Source organism: Saxophila tyrrhenica (assembly GCF_035928015.1).
Source record: "Saxophila tyrrhenica strain CCFEE 5935 chromosome Unknown scaffold_21, whole genome shotgun sequence".
Lineage (NCBI taxonomy): Eukaryota > Fungi > Ascomycota > Dothideomycetes > Mycosphaerellales > Extremaceae > Saxophila > Saxophila tyrrhenica.
The window spans coordinates 182,315-197,831 of NW_027041753.1; the positions used below are offsets into that span (position 1 = coordinate 182,315).

At 56.7% G+C, this 15,517-nt stretch overlaps 4 protein-coding genes across 4 annotated transcripts; 3 read left to right on the forward strand and 1 right to left on the reverse strand.

The window, feature by feature from the left end:
* Nucleotides 1-1,632: 1,632 nt before the first annotated feature.
* LTR77_010191 (uncharacterized protein) lies at nucleotides 1,633-4,770 on the reverse strand (the record flags this gene model as incomplete). Its single annotated transcript, XM_064807414.1, has 1 exon — nucleotides 1,633-4,770. One exon carries the CDS (start codon nucleotides 4,768-4,770, stop codon nucleotides 1,633-1,635), a length of 3,138 nt encoding a protein of 1,045 aa, XP_064654428.1.
* Nucleotides 4,771-5,759: 989 nt separating this feature from the next.
* LTR77_010192 (uncharacterized protein) lies at nucleotides 5,760-8,170 on the forward strand (the record flags this gene model as incomplete). Its single annotated transcript, XM_064807415.1, has 2 exons — nucleotides 5,760-6,291; nucleotides 6,342-8,170. 2 exons carry the CDS (start codon nucleotides 5,760-5,762, stop codon nucleotides 8,168-8,170), a joined length of 2,361 nt encoding a protein of 786 aa, XP_064654429.1.
* A 633-nt stretch (nucleotides 8,171-8,803) lies between these two features.
* Nucleotides 8,804-11,151, forward strand: DED1 (DEAD-box ATP-dependent RNA helicase; the record flags this gene model as incomplete). Its single annotated transcript, XM_064807416.1, has 3 exons — nucleotides 8,804-9,048; nucleotides 9,112-10,433; nucleotides 10,664-11,151. The coding sequence occupies 3 exons, from the start codon at nucleotides 8,804-8,806 to the stop codon at nucleotides 11,149-11,151; spliced, it is 2,055 nt and encodes a 684-aa protein (XP_064654430.1).
* Nucleotides 11,152-12,707: 1,556 nt separating this feature from the next.
* Nucleotides 12,708-14,262, forward strand: LTR77_010194 (uncharacterized protein; the record flags this gene model as incomplete). The annotated part of the gene is made up of 2 exons (XM_064807417.1): nucleotides 12,708-13,592; nucleotides 13,714-14,262. The coding sequence occupies 2 exons, from the start codon at nucleotides 12,708-12,710 to the stop codon at nucleotides 14,260-14,262; spliced, it is 1,434 nt and encodes a 477-aa protein (XP_064654431.1).
* Nucleotides 14,263-15,517: the final 1,255 nt, after the last annotated feature.

Sequence of the window (15,517 nt, forward strand, 5' to 3'; positions counted from 1 at the left end):
AGGCCCTTACACTTTTATCTGAACAACAACATGACTGACCTCACCCACAACCCTCAGGAACCCACAGGTTACTCACGCCTGCAGGCAGCGCCAGGCCAATGGAGGCCGCCGTCCATGGCAATGCAGGCCGCAGTCCAAAGGCGAACTGTCCTGGTGCGCTTCGGCTTGCACTGGCACTGGACGCTGCAACAACAGGAGCCGCATGATCGCACTAAAACGTCTTTGCTCCTCGTCGCCTTGAGATCTAATGGTGCAAGTGGAAGCAGATGACAGGAAAACGAGGTGGCGAATTGCAGAGCTGTACTCAGCTAAGGACAAGAAGAGAATGGCGCAGATGCGGTCCGTGTGTTCGGGGGAGAATGGAAGCCTTCGAGAAGGGGAGATGCTGTGGCAGGTACCTACCGTCTGCCCTGTCGGCGATGCCACTCATGACTGCATCGCTAGCCGATCTCACCGTCGCCAATGGAAGAAGAGAAGTGGTCATTCGTGAGGGAGAAGTGCCTGTCATGCTGCCTGGGAAGCCTGAGGGTGACGTGTGACTAAGGCTACAGCGGACAGCGGCCTCCGTCGAGTCACCGCGCGGCTGTCCAGTAGGCGATTAACGGCATGAAGAGCGTCTGCTTGTTGGCGGCCGTGGGAAAGTGGCCGTGAAGCGTCTAGTCTTCCCTACGAGGCTTGAGGAGGTATTCCGGTGAAGACTGATGAAGTCGCGCAGGCCGCCAACACGGCCTCGGCAGCAGCGACCAATCACTAGCACGTCCAACCACATCCCGGCTCCTTTCTGCAGGCACAAGGAACGATCATTGCGTGCATGAACAGCAGATCGTCTGCCAGGAACCGCGTCGCTCGCACGAACACATCTTTCTTCCAGCGTGTACTTTTCTCAGTCACACCAACACCATCGCGCAGCAGCCGTTGCCGATAGCGTGATGGTAAAATGGTAACGGGAGTCCGCAATGACGAGGCGCAGTGAAAGCTTGCGGGACTTCAAGTTTTCTCGGCCCTCAGCTGGCAGCGGCTGACTTCGTGACAGTGCCTTCTCGTGATCAGATGGTATCCAAATGACGGGAAAAGGCAACCTGCTAAGCCTCACGTTACAGCCATATATCGGACCGAAAGAATTTCGCAGATGGTGATGTTTGGCCGTTCCAGTCGTCTCTTCTTGCAGGAGGTGACGTCGATCGATCACGTGTAAGGTTCTCAGGCATTCGTGCAGCAGAGGCCCTCGTTCGTCCTGGCGGCGTCGGATGATATGGTTGGTCTACAAGAGATCGGGCCCAATGTCGGGAACCATGACTGCATGGTGTTTAAAGATGTACTAAGTACTAAAAACTGCCGCACGCTCTTGACGGATGGGAGATGCAACGGCGAGACCGTGTGTAGTCATACCACCCTTTCTTGGGAGCAATGAGCCGTTATCTGGAACTACCGAAAGGTCACACGAGGGTCTCTGGATTCTGCAGTACACCTTGGCCCAGGCTGCCACGGTCGGGATGCCCGAGGAGTTGATACACCAGTCTTTCGAGCCTACCATCCCCACCTCCGGGTCTTGAGTACAGGGTTCCACACTGTGAGTTGAGGGTCTTGCAGTATGAAGCGTCCGCCACTCGTCGTCCTCTTCCATCATTCCGTTCACTCGTCATCCTTATCGCTATCGTCGTCCTCATCATCCTCCCCCTCCCCATCATCATCCTCCATATCCTCATCGCCATCCGCACCATCCCCCTTCATCCCATAATCGTCCTGGAAATCCGCCAACGCCTTCACCTCGGGCTTGAAACCCGCCCCCTCAAACGCCTCCCCAAGCTTCTCCTTCATAATCTGCGCACACGTAACAACCAGATTCGCCGTCCCCGCCTGGAACACCGGAACCATATACCTCCGCATCACGCTCCTAACCTGCTCAGCCGTCACATCTTGCACTTGAGCCAGCATTTTATGACTATACTCCTTGTCCACCCCGCGGATCACTTGATTCAAGAAGCTCTGGTGCGCGGCGGAAGCGTAGATGGGCTGCTCTTCCGCCATTCCGAGGACGATTTCGCTCACGGCGCCTTCGAGACCGTATTTGTCTAGTTCGAACGCTCCGCTCGCATAGCCCTCGACTTGCTCTTTGGCAGCGGAGAATGCGCGGAAGGTATCCGGTGAGCGGGAGATGGAGAACTGCAGTAGCCCTGTCTCTGTTGATCGGCGGAACCTGGTGCCATAGGCGAGTCCAGTCCCGCGGACAGCGACCCAGAGCGGGCCTTCGACGGCGTCCATGTATGAGGTCGCGACCATGAGGGCGGCGAGGTCGGGGTGGTCGTAGGTGTCTGGGCCTTTGGCGGTGAGGAGAGCCCAGGAGGAGTCGACAGTGGACATGGGGATGATGTAGGAGGTTGAGCCTGGATTCTTCCCAATTTTGCTGAGCAGGGCCTTTTTGTTGTCGAGTGGTTCGAGCGGTTTGTTGGGATTGGAGTCGGAGATCAGAGTAGACCAGGCGGAGACCGGGTTGGGCAGTTTCTCGATGTCGGCGGCGACGTAGATGCGGAAGTTTTCGGGCCGGTGGAGGGATTGGCAGAGTTGGGAAAACTGTGCGATGACTTCGTCCGGGTTGGAGGCGAGCAGCTTCTTGAGGCGGCGGAGGTACAGAGCTTTGGAGAGGGTGTTTTGTGCTCGGACGCTCGACTCCCGCTCGTACAGGATCATTTGGTTGACGGCAGCCATCATGCTTGAGCCGCTCCGCTTCTCCTCGGGAATGTCTGCCAGTATTTTTGTGAGTGAGGAGGACAATCTCTTCGGGTCGTGAATGGCATCGAAGAGCAGAGTTCGTAGCCAGTCGATGACGCTCTTGTAGTACTCAGGCTCAGTCTCGAACTCGATAGTGATCATCTCACTGTTGGCAGATACCACGTTGACACCATACGACACCGTCTCCTTCTCCAGCTGTAAGACAAGCTCTTCGAACTCCATCCGCTTGCCTTCACGCGTGACTGGGGTGGCGAAAACGTTCATCATATAGAGCGTGAGAAGTGGCTTGAGTTCCAGAGGTACCGATGCCGTGCACATTGCAAGCTTGATCCGAACGAAGCTAGAAGGCATGTGCTCGAAGTGAATGAACAGTGGCGAGTCGTTGTCATCCTTTTCGATGATCGATTGGATGTTGTTGTCCAGCTCTCCCATCTTTCGAGCCTTGCCTGCTCTTGCGGTTGTGGTTGAGATGAAGTGTACTGACGTGGGAGATGGAACCGGGAACTTGTCAAGCAGCGAGTTTGGGATGGGCTTATCGTTCTCAGCTCGCGCTTCTGCCAACTTGTCGGCCAGCTTCTTGAGACCTTCTTCTCCAAGCCGTTCTTGTTGAGCCTTGACACGAGCTTCCTCCTCACGAGTGATCTTCTCGGATAGCTCCTTCGACGGCTCACCCAAGATGGTGACGTGCTTTGCATCGGCGAGCCATTTCGACATGAAGTCCCGCCATTGCTTGTCGCTCCAGCCTTCCAGCGTGTCCAGCTCCTTCAGATCCTCAAGCGCCTTGAGGTCTCGACCATCCCTGTGGCCGAAGAGAAAGTCTTCGATGGCCGGCGTGGAGAAGAAGCGTCCAGCATTTTCGGCGCCCATCTTGATGACCCTGCGGTATCTTTTGATGCAATCCGCGATATAGTTCATATCCAGTGGTTTCGCAGTCGTCTCTTTCAGAAGTGACATGAATCGTTGCTCGACTTCTCCCAGCTTCTCGGTCGCCACAGCCGATAATGAGAACCAGATGACAACGTCGGGTCGGGTGTCTGTAGAGTAGTAGATCATGCTGCACAACTGCTCCTTCTCCACCAAAGTGTTCTCGAGCACAGTGATTGATGACCCACAGAGGTAGCTAAGGACGATGGCGAGCGCGCCATTTGCCAGCTGATCGTTGCAGTCAGGTCCCAGATATCCAACCATGATCTCGCCCATGCTTTCGTCTTCCTCCGGAAACTTGATGCGCTCGACGGTCGTCTGTGAAAGCGGTGGCGTCGGCTTGGAATCTATCCACGGTCGTTTTGTAGGTGCGTTAACGTCCGGGACATCGTCGATGATGGTCTCTTCGAAGTCGTCCAGAATGTGTAAGAGCTCCTTGTGGTCAATCTCACCAGTCAACACCAGACACAGGTTCTTCGGCTGGTACATCTCCTTGTGGAATGCACGTATCCGGTCTGGCGTTAGAACGCGAAGCTGCTCCATCATACCACCAGTCTCATATCGAAAGCCATTGCCTTCGGGATAAAGCAGTCGCTGAGCGCCCAGCTGCATGAGCTCTGCTTGATCGTTCTGCACGCCTTGCATTTCCGCATACACCACGCCTGCATCATGGCCCTTGCCGTCGATGTGGAAGACCTCTGTATAGTAGCCGGCATCTGTCAGCGTGGGCACGATTAAGTGCTCCAAGTAGACCGGCAGGATCTGTGCAAAGCCAGCCCATCCAGCTGTGGTAAGAGTGTAAGCGGTGTGGTCGGTAGCTGTCCACGCGTTGGTCGTAGAAAACGCTCGAGTTGACAGCTTGTCCAGCAGACCCTTGTACTGGTACCGCTTCGAGCCCATGAAGCATAGGTGCTCGAGGGTGTGAGGTGCTCCAGAGTCGTCGTGGATCTCGGTGGCGAGAGCAAAGTACCCTTCCACTCTGGGTCCAGCGTGATCGACTGTCACTACTCTCAGGCCGGTCCGTGCAGATTCATACTGGGTGAGCTTGACTGGGGCGTAGTCAAGGTTCAGCGTCTGCAGGGTCTTGAACCGTGTGGTTCGAGCTGCGGAAGGCATGTTTGCCGGTTGATATGTATTGCGCAGAGGCGGGTGGGGTCTATATAGCCACGAGCGGGCGAGCACACCTCTGAGAATTCGAAGTGACTGAGCCAGTAGGAAGCATACAGGATGCAGTCAAGTTCGCCTCGCCTCGCCACGATGTGCTTCCAGATTGTCGGGTCCAGCTGAGTCGACAGACCAGCAACCAACACTAGCCGTCTAGTCAGGTATCGCAGACTATAGCTATATGCGCCCCGCAGATGTGTTCAGTCGTTGGAGGTGAATATGCTGTTGCGAATTGCGAGTCTTCGTTCTTGTGCTCATTGCCAGAATTCCTCCACCCCCACTCCGATGTCCGTGCACTGGGAAGGCGATTGCATGTGAAAGCGACGACATTCATGAGAAGCATCAGAAGTACATCGGTCTCAGCGGCCGGGAAGCATTGGACGGAATCATAACATGTCACCATCCGAGTTCATGCATGTGCGCGAGGTGATACAAACTGCTGATACTAGAATGGACAGGGATGCCAATTGGCGGATTCAATCACAACAACCCCACGTAACAGGATGAAAGCAGCCCACCTGCCACCGTACTACTGTAGCAGTTAGACGTCCAAGTACAGTACCCTCATGAGTCCAGAAAGATTGGACAATGAATGGAAAGCAGTTGTTTGGAATAAAGGTACGTGGTCATAAGAAGATGCAGGATTATATGCTGGCTTCGATATTAGCTCGATAAGCTTCGTATACCGTCGGAGCGGCATGCCGATCACCGGCCGCTCTGGCCGCTTCCACTTCAGGTTCCAACGCAAGCTCAAGCTCATGACACCTCAATCACTTGCACAAAAGAACGCACACCAGGCGATCGCACCCACGAACCACCAGAGCATGTCGACACACTGCTGCGCCAAGAGGAGGTGTCAGCATTGAGAATGCGACAGCCCGAGACCAGACATATGCGGTTCATGCAAATGCCCGTCTGAGCCAACACCAATCTCGCCCGACATGAGCCTTTCCCACATCCTGGCGCCTGCGCCAAACGAGCCAGCACCTCCTCGACCACCGCCAGAAGCATCCACCGCTATGCCACCACCGCCGACAGCTCCTCGCCATACCGAAGGCCCCGCTGCTGATGCGCAAGATGCGGCGCAGACTGACGAACAGGCTGGGAACGAGCCCATGTATACCTCCACGACCACATCCACCAGACGCAACGCAAGCGGCAGTGTCTCTTCGGTGTACTCTGGTAACAAGATTCGTCACTTGAAGAAAGACGATGGTGTCCCGCTCTGGCGTGTGGACATACAGTATGACTTTCTCTGCGACGTGTTCGGTGACGAGACGAAGTGCTTCACAAAATGCAGCGACGGCAGCCAGGGCAATACCTTCGCCGAGATTTACATCGATGCAATGGCGAAGAGCAGCAAGTGTAGTAAGATTCTGAAAGAAAAGCTGTTGCAGGATACCCAAGGTGCTCTGGCTATGGCCATGGTCTGTTTGCTGGTCAATGTGGGCAGGATGAACACTACACTGAATTGTAGGTATTACATTCGATCATACAAGAGAAGCTATGCTGACCTTCTTTAGTCTTTCCGGAGATGCGAGCACAGCTACGCACATATCACTCAATACCGGCACTTCAAGCACGTCAAGACCCCAATGCGTACAAGCAGTTGCAGGATGCTCCGCGGCTGAAGTCGATATTGAAGGGCGCCACAGAAGACCACCCGCAGCCCAACACCCTTGACGAGGTCAAGGCCGCGAAGATACCACGCACCAACCCTGTCAACCTCATATTTGTGTTGAGCCAGTTTGCACCAAAGATCAGCGAAGTCCATTTCCCTGCTCCCAGAGACTTCTTCGACCTGGTCATGAGGCCGAGTCTGAGCAGCAAAAGCAGAGCTAAAGCATTTCTGTGGCTTATCTGGTGGTATCTGGAGAGCAACTTCGGGCACGAGGACACCCAGCGCAACCCATTCGGACCAGGTCAGTATGGCGAGGGTGACGAGGAGAGGAATCTCATTCCACTCAAAGTGCCAACCCTCGAGAGCCTCACCGAAGAGCAGGCTGCTATGGAGAACGTCGACACCGAGGACGAGAAGCACTATGGTGCCGTCAAGCGCAACGAACGGATTGCAATCCTGGCCAGCGAACCAAGCCCAGCAATGACAGCACTGAAGCGCGCCAGAAAGGAGAAAGGCTTGGTCAGTGTCAGAGGCAACAACAACAACATGCACTCGGAAGATGAAGCTAGCGAAGCAGGCATGCCAGCTTATACCCACACTTCCGCTGGAAGATCTAGTTTCAAGCATGAGACTGCGAGCGACTACACGAGGTCTCCTTCTCCAGCGGCGAACCGCTACCAGGGAAATGGCGATATGCGGATCAACAACCTTCTCAACAACGATGACATGATGTCGGAGACATCACCTCCTCGTGGCGACATGCTCAAGAAAGGGCCAGGCAGAGGTAATTGGCGCCGCAACAAGCAAGACCCTTCCGCACCCAACTCCACAGACCGCACACAGCAGCCCCGTCTACTCCCGAACAATCCGCTCGATTTCGTGAACGAAGGGCTGATTCAACCGACCACACCAGGCTACCACAACATCGCCCCAAGCTCTACCATGCCATCTTCCTTTCACGACCATGTACCAACGCCTTCGTACCAAGCGCAGAAACGCAATCGCGGCGTCACGCAACATCAATCCGCCATCATGTCGCATAGGAAGCAACAGATTGACTACACTTTGGACCGCCGCATTCGCAAGGTGCACAAACGTGCCCGCACGCAACGCGAGCTGGAAGGTCCCATCTTGCGCGCCTGGAAGCGCATCAGCGCCACGCCCGCCGACTACGACTCCGAAGAAGAGCAGATCAAGACCCGTAAGGCGAGGGAGCGTGCCGACAAGGACGACGACTGGCGTCTGAAGGGCAGGGAGAATCTCGAGACGGCGTATGAAGAGGACGCAACCCGGAGACCGCACGTCTACCTCGCTGGCTACGCTCATGCGCCGACGCAAGGTGATCCAGAAGATCTGGGCGAGGAGGCGAGGAGCCTTGCCAAAGCTTTCAACAGGGCGGGAAGAAGACTGGAGCGTTGGGACAACAGCACCGAGCCCGGTCGCGTCATGCTCCGGCGCCGGCAGATGCGCGCGCAAGGCTGGGGTCTTCCGCGCAGACGCAGCGGCGCTGTCAAGGCCGTCTCAGTAGGTCAGGACGGGTTCGAGGACGGCAGGGCGAGGCAGGTGAAGAGGCATAGGAGCGGGACGGGGAGGGGCGGTGAGAGGTTTGATGTGCAGCCGGACGATGAGGACGGTGGTGGAGAAGGCGAGCTGGATGAGGAGGATCGCGAGTTGCTGGGGGAGGTGGATGTGGATAGTAGTGGGGAGGAGTATGGAGGGGGCGATTATTGAGGTTCTTGCTGGGCGGTATGATGGGGACTGTGCTATGGGCGGCGGGAGGGAGACTGAGCGCTTGATGTTTGAGGCGTGTGGCTTGAGGAGGTTATTGCTGACGGACAGTCGGATGGGATATGAGCGCTTCAAGGCTAAGGCGCGTGGACAGCAGCTCACGGCAGTCTGAAGGAGAGACCAGCGCTCACGACTGTGATGCATGTGCAGTTCAATGCAGATAGCTTTCAGCAGTGAAGATTAACGACAGTATTCACGCTTACCTACCTACCACTTCCAAGTTCTTCACGACTCCAGCTCCGAAGTTCTCCACACGTGACCCGACCAATTGCTTGCCGCCCGATCTCAGTCGAGGAAGGAGCAATCGGCGGAAGATCCCGACTAGCGCGAAAAGGCTCCGCCAGCAGATCTTAAAATTTGTGCAGCGCCTTCCTCCTCGTCACTCACCAACACTACCACCTCTCAACAACAACTACTCCTCACACCACAAACACTTACCATAGTCGTTCCTTGTCTCTTTGCGGGTGTTTACTGCATTTGAGGCACTTCACGACATTCCTACCACCTCACCTCACCGACCGGTGTCACTCACTCAACCAACCAAGCAAACCCAGCAAACCAGCGAACACCAGCAGCATGGCTGACAACCTCAACATGAACGGACTGTCCCTCAAGGACTCGCAGCACGCTCCGAACGGGGCTCCCCAGCAGAACGGCGGCTTCGAGAAAGCGGCCTACATCCCACCGCACATGAGGCAGCGCGGCGGTCCGCCACCACCAGGCGGAGCCCCTAACGGCTTCGACGGCGGCCCACCACCTCCGATGGCCAACGGCCTCAACAGCAGCGCGTGGGCACCACCACCAGGCCAGCAGGCACCCAAGTAAGCACACATCCACACTTCCCACCTTCTCCAAAATGGACGTGACTGACTTTGCTTTTTCAGCGGCTTCGGCGGCCCAGGCGGCCCACCACCACCACGCGGCCAGGGCAACTGGGGCGCTGCTCAGGCCTTCACCCCTCGCGGCAACTGGGACAACTCGCCTCAGCTTCCTCGCGGCTTCGATCGTAACGCGTACGGCGCACCTGGCGGCGGCGGCAGCGGCGGTGGTCGCTCGGCCATGGGTTCAGGAGACGGACAGTGGAGAGACGGCAAGCATGTGCCAGGCCCGGCGAACCCGCGTGTCGAGCGTGAGCTCTTCGGCGTTCCCAACGACCCTGCGAAGGCCACCTCCGGCATCAACTTTGAGAAGTACGACGACATCCCAGTCGAAGCTTCCGGTCGGGATGTGCCAGAGGCCGTCACCACCTTCACCAACCCACCGCTCGACGACCATCTCCTCACCAACATCGATCTCGCCGGCTACAAGGTGCCGACGCCGGTCCAGAAGTACTCCATCCCGATCGTCATGGGCGGCCGTGACTTGATGGCTTGTGCTCAGACCGGTTCCGGCAAGACTGGTGGCTTCCTCTTCCCGATCCTGTCTCAGGCCTACCAGACGGGCCCGGCTGCTCCGGCGCCCCAGCAGGGAGGCTTCGCTCGTCAGCGCAAGGCCTACCCCACCACTCTCATCCTCGCTCCCACTCGTGAGCTCACCTCCCAGATCCACGAAGAGGCTCGCAAGTTCGCGTACCGCTCCTGGGTGCGTCCTTGCGTCGTCTACGGAGGTGCGGACATCGGCTCTCAGCTCCGTCAGATCGAGCGTGGCTGTGACCTGCTCGTCGCCACCCCAGGCCGTCTTGTTGACCTCATAGAACGAGGGCGGATCTCTCTCGCCAACATCAAGTACCTGGTGCTGGACGAGGCTGACCGTATGCTTGACATGGGTTTCGAGCCGCAGATCCGCCGCATCGTCGAGGGTGAAGACATGCCGCAGACCAACAACCGCCAGACGCTTATGTTCTCGGCCACCTTCCCCCGCGACATCCAGATGCTCGCCCGCGACTTCCTCCGTGAGTACATCTTCCTCTCGGTTGGTCGTGTCGGCTCCACTTCGGAGAACATCACGCAGAAGGTCGAATACGTCGAAGACAACGACAAGCGCAGCGTGCTGCTCGACATCCTGCACACGCATGGTGTGGGTTTGACCCTCATCTTCGTCGAGACCAAGCGCATGGCCGACACCCTCTCCGACTTCCTGATCGCTCAGGGCTTCCCAGCGACCTCCATCCACGGCGATCGCACCCAGCGCGAGCGTGAGAGGGCTTTGGAGATGTTCCGTAACGCTCGCTGCCCGATTCTGGTGGCTACGGCTGTTGCCGCTCGTGGTACGTATCCCTTTTCATCGCCGCCTCTCCTTCCCTTCTCATCCCCCCTTCTTTCACCGACAAAACAGCCCCGAGCTGGTGACAGTCACTTGGGCAATTCTTGGAACGACTCCGCTCCGAGAAGGTTGCGCCGTTCGCTGTTGCCGGCTTGAGTCGCCTCTATCCTCAACTCCACTCCCTTTCCTTTAAATCATTCCTCTGTGTCGACAGCATGTTAATTCACAAGCCAGGTTTGGACATACCGAATGTTAAACATGTTGTCAACTACGACCTCCCCACCGACATCGACGACTACGTCCACCGTATCGGTCGTACTGGGCGTGCCGGCAACACTGGAATGTCCACAGCCTTCTTCAACCGCGGCAATAGGGGCGTCGTGCGCGATCTCATCGATCTGTTGAAGGAGGCCAACCAAGAGGTGCCCGGCTTCCTGGAGAGCATCGCTCGTGAGGGCTCCGGCTTCGGTGGAGGTCGCGGTGGCCGCTCTGGCGGTCGTGGCCGTGGCTCTTCTGCCATGAAGGACGTGCGTACCTATGGCGGTGGTCAGCGCCCGCAGTACGGGGGCGGCATGGGCATGGGTATGGGCGGATACAGTGGTGGTGGCGGCGGCTACGGCGGCGGCGCTGGCTACGGTCCTCCAGGCGGCGGCATGGGTGGTGGCTACGGCGGAGGCAGTTACGGCAACCCCAGCGGTGGCGGTGGCCAGAGCTGGTGGTAAGCGGTCTGCTTGACCGCTACCCAATACCAACACCTCCCTTTTCCTTACGACTTTTGGCGCGAATGCTTCTTTCATATCGGACTCCTCCGATCCGGCAGATCGACCGAGCGTGCGACACACGACAACAACGATACCCAGATCAGCATGATAGACAGCGTTGACTTTCATCGACCGAAAATGCATAGCATGCGGCGTCGGGACATGACAGTCTCCTTTTCCAGCGTGGCAACGGGCTGCGATCTTCTCTGCTCAACAACAGCGAGCACTGAGCAGATTACGGCCTATATTTCACGACGGACTTACGACAACTTTCCGGCTTCTGTGAGCTGGGCGGATATCGCTGCTCAACGGTCACGGATTTCGCATGGCGTTGAACTTTAGGCGGACTCTTTGACGGGATACTTTCTTCAGCGGTCACGGAAGCCGCTTCTCCTCACCAACGATCATCAGAAAAGCGATCCTGCATGCATGTGTTTCATCGGGCGTTCTAGCGACTTGCATTCGGAGCACCCACGACTGCCGGCACCGGCTGAGAATCAGCTGCATCCCGGCAACACCATACCGGACGTGGGAGACATGAATGCCAGGCGTTTCTGCTTGCTATTGCTTTTCAGATGATACCAATATAGATTACGGACCGGAAGGGAACAGGGGGTGGCATCTGGGAGCTTTATGCATGGAAGGATTCTCACCTTTCGCCTGGCGCTTCTAACGAGGGAGTGCTATGGGTGATGTGCGTGCAGCTTTTGCGGGATCATGAAGAAAAAGAGGTTGCTTTTTGATGCGTGTACTTGCTTGCTTGTGGTTCATAGGAAGGTAGGGAGGTATTCTCTGCTCGACTAAGTGTCACCGTCTTCAGCTTCATTTCAGCAGTAGCCGTGATCGTTCTCGTTGTCCATCAGGTAGACCATTCTTGCTCCCCATGCCTTCGGTCTTCCATGATGCCGTCCATACTTCAGCCAATGAGAAGTGCAGCTGTCATTCTGGTCCCACTGCATCTGCTCTCTTCATGCACAGTAAATTACACAGCAGCATGAAGGCTTCGAGGACAGTCTGATATTCGTACTCGGGAGCTACCACTTCAAACCCACCAGCTTCATACGCCAGGCCTGCCGCAGTTGACAGAGGGTGTGGTGGTGAAAAGTCTTGCGGGAAGGCAATCCAGAGACTCCACCTCCTGCGCGGCGAACCTACACTTCCGGTCTCCGGCGGCGGCGCTCTGCTTCTCGACTCTATTGCTTGTACAGCACGGCGAGGACGACTACAGGCATTCTTGAGGGACATAACAGCGGCGACATCGATACGGGACGAGCGGTGCCAAGCAAGGCGATCGCAAAACTGTGACATTCGCCCTTCCATCCCGAAGGTCACGCATCCACGAAAGCTCTGTCATCACCACCACAACGGCGACAGCGACGTATCAGTAGCACATTGCTTTCCTGGGCTGGCTTTCTGCAGTATACAACAACCCATAATACCATGCAATGGCAGCCGTAGCGAGCCACAACCAGCACCCCCTCCCATCGAGCAATTCGCACAACTCTCCTACATCACCGATGGATTACAGTCGAGATGCATCGGCCTCTGAGGCCTCGACTGCGCCGCCGCCTCCACCTCCTCCATCGACCGCTGCGCCTGCGACTGCGAAAGGGAAGGCGAAGGGCAAGAAAGCGGCGGCGAGCAATGACCCGGCCGATGCGCATAAGGCTTTACTGTCGAAGATCTCGCAGCTGGAAGCTTCGTCTACGGAGAATGCGCACGAAGCGGCGGAGATTGAAGCGGAGGTGAAGAAGGCGAATCGGGATTTGAGTCAGTTGCTCAATACGATGGAGCCGCACAACAGCAAGCTGGATACTGTGCAGCGGAAGTATACCGAACTGCTGAGCGAGATGAAGAAAGTGGAGCGCGAGCACGTCAAGGCGAAGAAGAGAGGGGACCAGCTGCAGAAGGAGAAGGAGGAGGTAGGCAAAGAGCGCACGCGTGAGAGGGGGTTGAAGGAGAAGCTGGAGAAGTTGAGCAGGGAGTTGACGCGGGAGAACAAGAAGTTGAAGGAGGATTTAAGAGACTTGCGCGAGACGTCGGCGGATCGGAACGAAGAGCTGCATCAGCGGCTGGAGAACATGGTATACGACGTGGAAGACGTCCTCTCCTACGGCCGGCCGGAGCGGCAGACGCAAGAGCTGGAGCAGGACCGCATGTTCCGGGAGAAATTCACCTCGTTCCTGCACCAGTACGAGCTGCGGGAGCTGCAGTTCCAGTCGCTCGTCCGCACCAAGGATCTGGAGATTGCGTACCACATCGCGCGCCACGACCAACTGAAGCGCGCGCAGGAGAATGAGCTGAGCAAGAGCAATCAGTTGACGAAGCAGGTGTCGACGTTCAGCCAGACGGAGAGCGAGTTGCGCGGACAGCTGAATGTGTATGTGGAGAAGTTCAAGCAGGTACGTGCTTCTATCCTTCCTGCCGCGGTGTGTCTTGCCCATCCCCTTCCCATCTCCCCAATCCCGAACGTGAGATATGAGATATTTGACTAGTTGGATAACTGACTGACCCCCCCAGCAGGTCGAAGACACGCTGAACAACAGCAACGACCTCTTCCTCACCTTCCGCAAAGAAATGGAGGAGATGTCGAAAAAGACCAAACGCTTGGAGAAAGAGAACCTCAACCTCACCCGTAAACAGGAAGCGACGAATAAGAACATCTTCCAGATGGCCGAGGAGCGCAGCCAGTCGCAGCAAGCGCTCGACCGTCTGACGCGGGAGAACGAGAAGTTGAAGAAACTCTGCCGCGCTATGCAGACCGGTGGCTACGCGGGCGCGGCGCCGGCGCATGGGGGCGGGTTGGACGATCTGGAGGGCGAGACGGAGAGCGAGTACGAGGATGAAGAGTACGATGAGGATGATGAGGAAGTCGAATATGATGATGAAGATACGGAGGAGGAAGAGGGGCTTGATGGGAGACCGAGGGCTTATGGACCCCCGCCGCCGCCGCCGCCGATGCCGATGCCGGTGCCGCAGGTGGCGGATGGGGGTGGGAATGCTGGGGGGAAGGCGAGGGTGCAACAGCAACAGCAGGTTAATGGGGCGCAGGTGAATGGGGCCAGGCATTGATTCTTCGTCGTCGTTAGTACTGTACGTTCGCTGCGTGCCTTCTCCATTTCCCTTTCTGAGGCAAGGTAAGGTAAGCGAGCACGTGAGCCTTGGCACGCACGACCTCACCTCACCCCTCCGCCTTCTCTTCGGCTCTTTTTTTTTTCTTCCCTCTTCTTTTCGAAAAATACAAACTCAAACCAAAAAGCGCAGCAGAACAGATCACACACAACGCCCACTGCATCGTTTTCCTCCACTGCAGTGAGGTCACTAGCCGGAAGTCTCTGCCTAAGGGTGGGGCTTTGAATGCGCAAGATTGATTTTCCCTTCCTTTCGCGGCTCGGTGATTGAGCCTCTTCGGATGGCGCGACGTTGGGCGCGGTGCTGGGAGGATAGCTCCGGGCTATTTCAGACCTGCCTTTCTTATGGGAAATGGGGGGCGGACTAGAGTTCCGGGGACATGCTTTTTCTTTCTTTTTGGGCTGCAGGAGGTGTGGGATGTGGGGGACATGGGCGAGGGTACGGACAAGCCCGTCGACATGAAAAGCGGCCCAGTCCACCATGTCAGAGTGAGCCGTGTAATAAGCAACCCTTCCTTCTCACAGACAATGACGGCCAGCTGAGGAGAGTGATGGGGCCTTTCTGGTCGGAGAAGACTGCAAGATGTTGCTCGGTTGGCCGGCTTCACTGTCACCTCGCCTGAGGGGTCGAAGGGGTTGGGAGGGCTTTTGGGGGACGAGAGAATTAGTGAACATGTTGTCATACTTCGAGGCTGTTGGATCGACGATTTAGTACACCAATATCGCTTTCCTTCGCCCTACGACCGAGAGCACGCTGTCAATTCGGCATCCCATAGGTAGTGTCCACAGGTCTGTCCAAGTACACCTTCATCGGCGGCAAATTGAACGGTCCCTCCAACGCCCCTACCTCGCCGTATGTCCGCAAAGGGATTGAAACCTCAGCAGGCATTGTGATGCGGTACCTGCCGACGCTAGGTGACGGATGACCCATCTCTCAAAAGCCGGTATAGCAGATGTAGAACTCCTTCTCGCTTACGACGTTCGGCCTCAGTGTCTCGAGGGGCTGCTGATCATTCCACGGCTCGGTGGAGCTTTGAACTGTTTGAGCATGCTACCAGTCGTACGCCTCGAGTACTGGGTCGTTAACTGACATAGATTGCATTTGCGAAATGGCACCGTGAGTCCGGATTTAAGATCCGTAAGGGTCATTGCCCATGGCACTGTGTCTAGCAGCAAGTTGGTCATTTTGCTGGGCG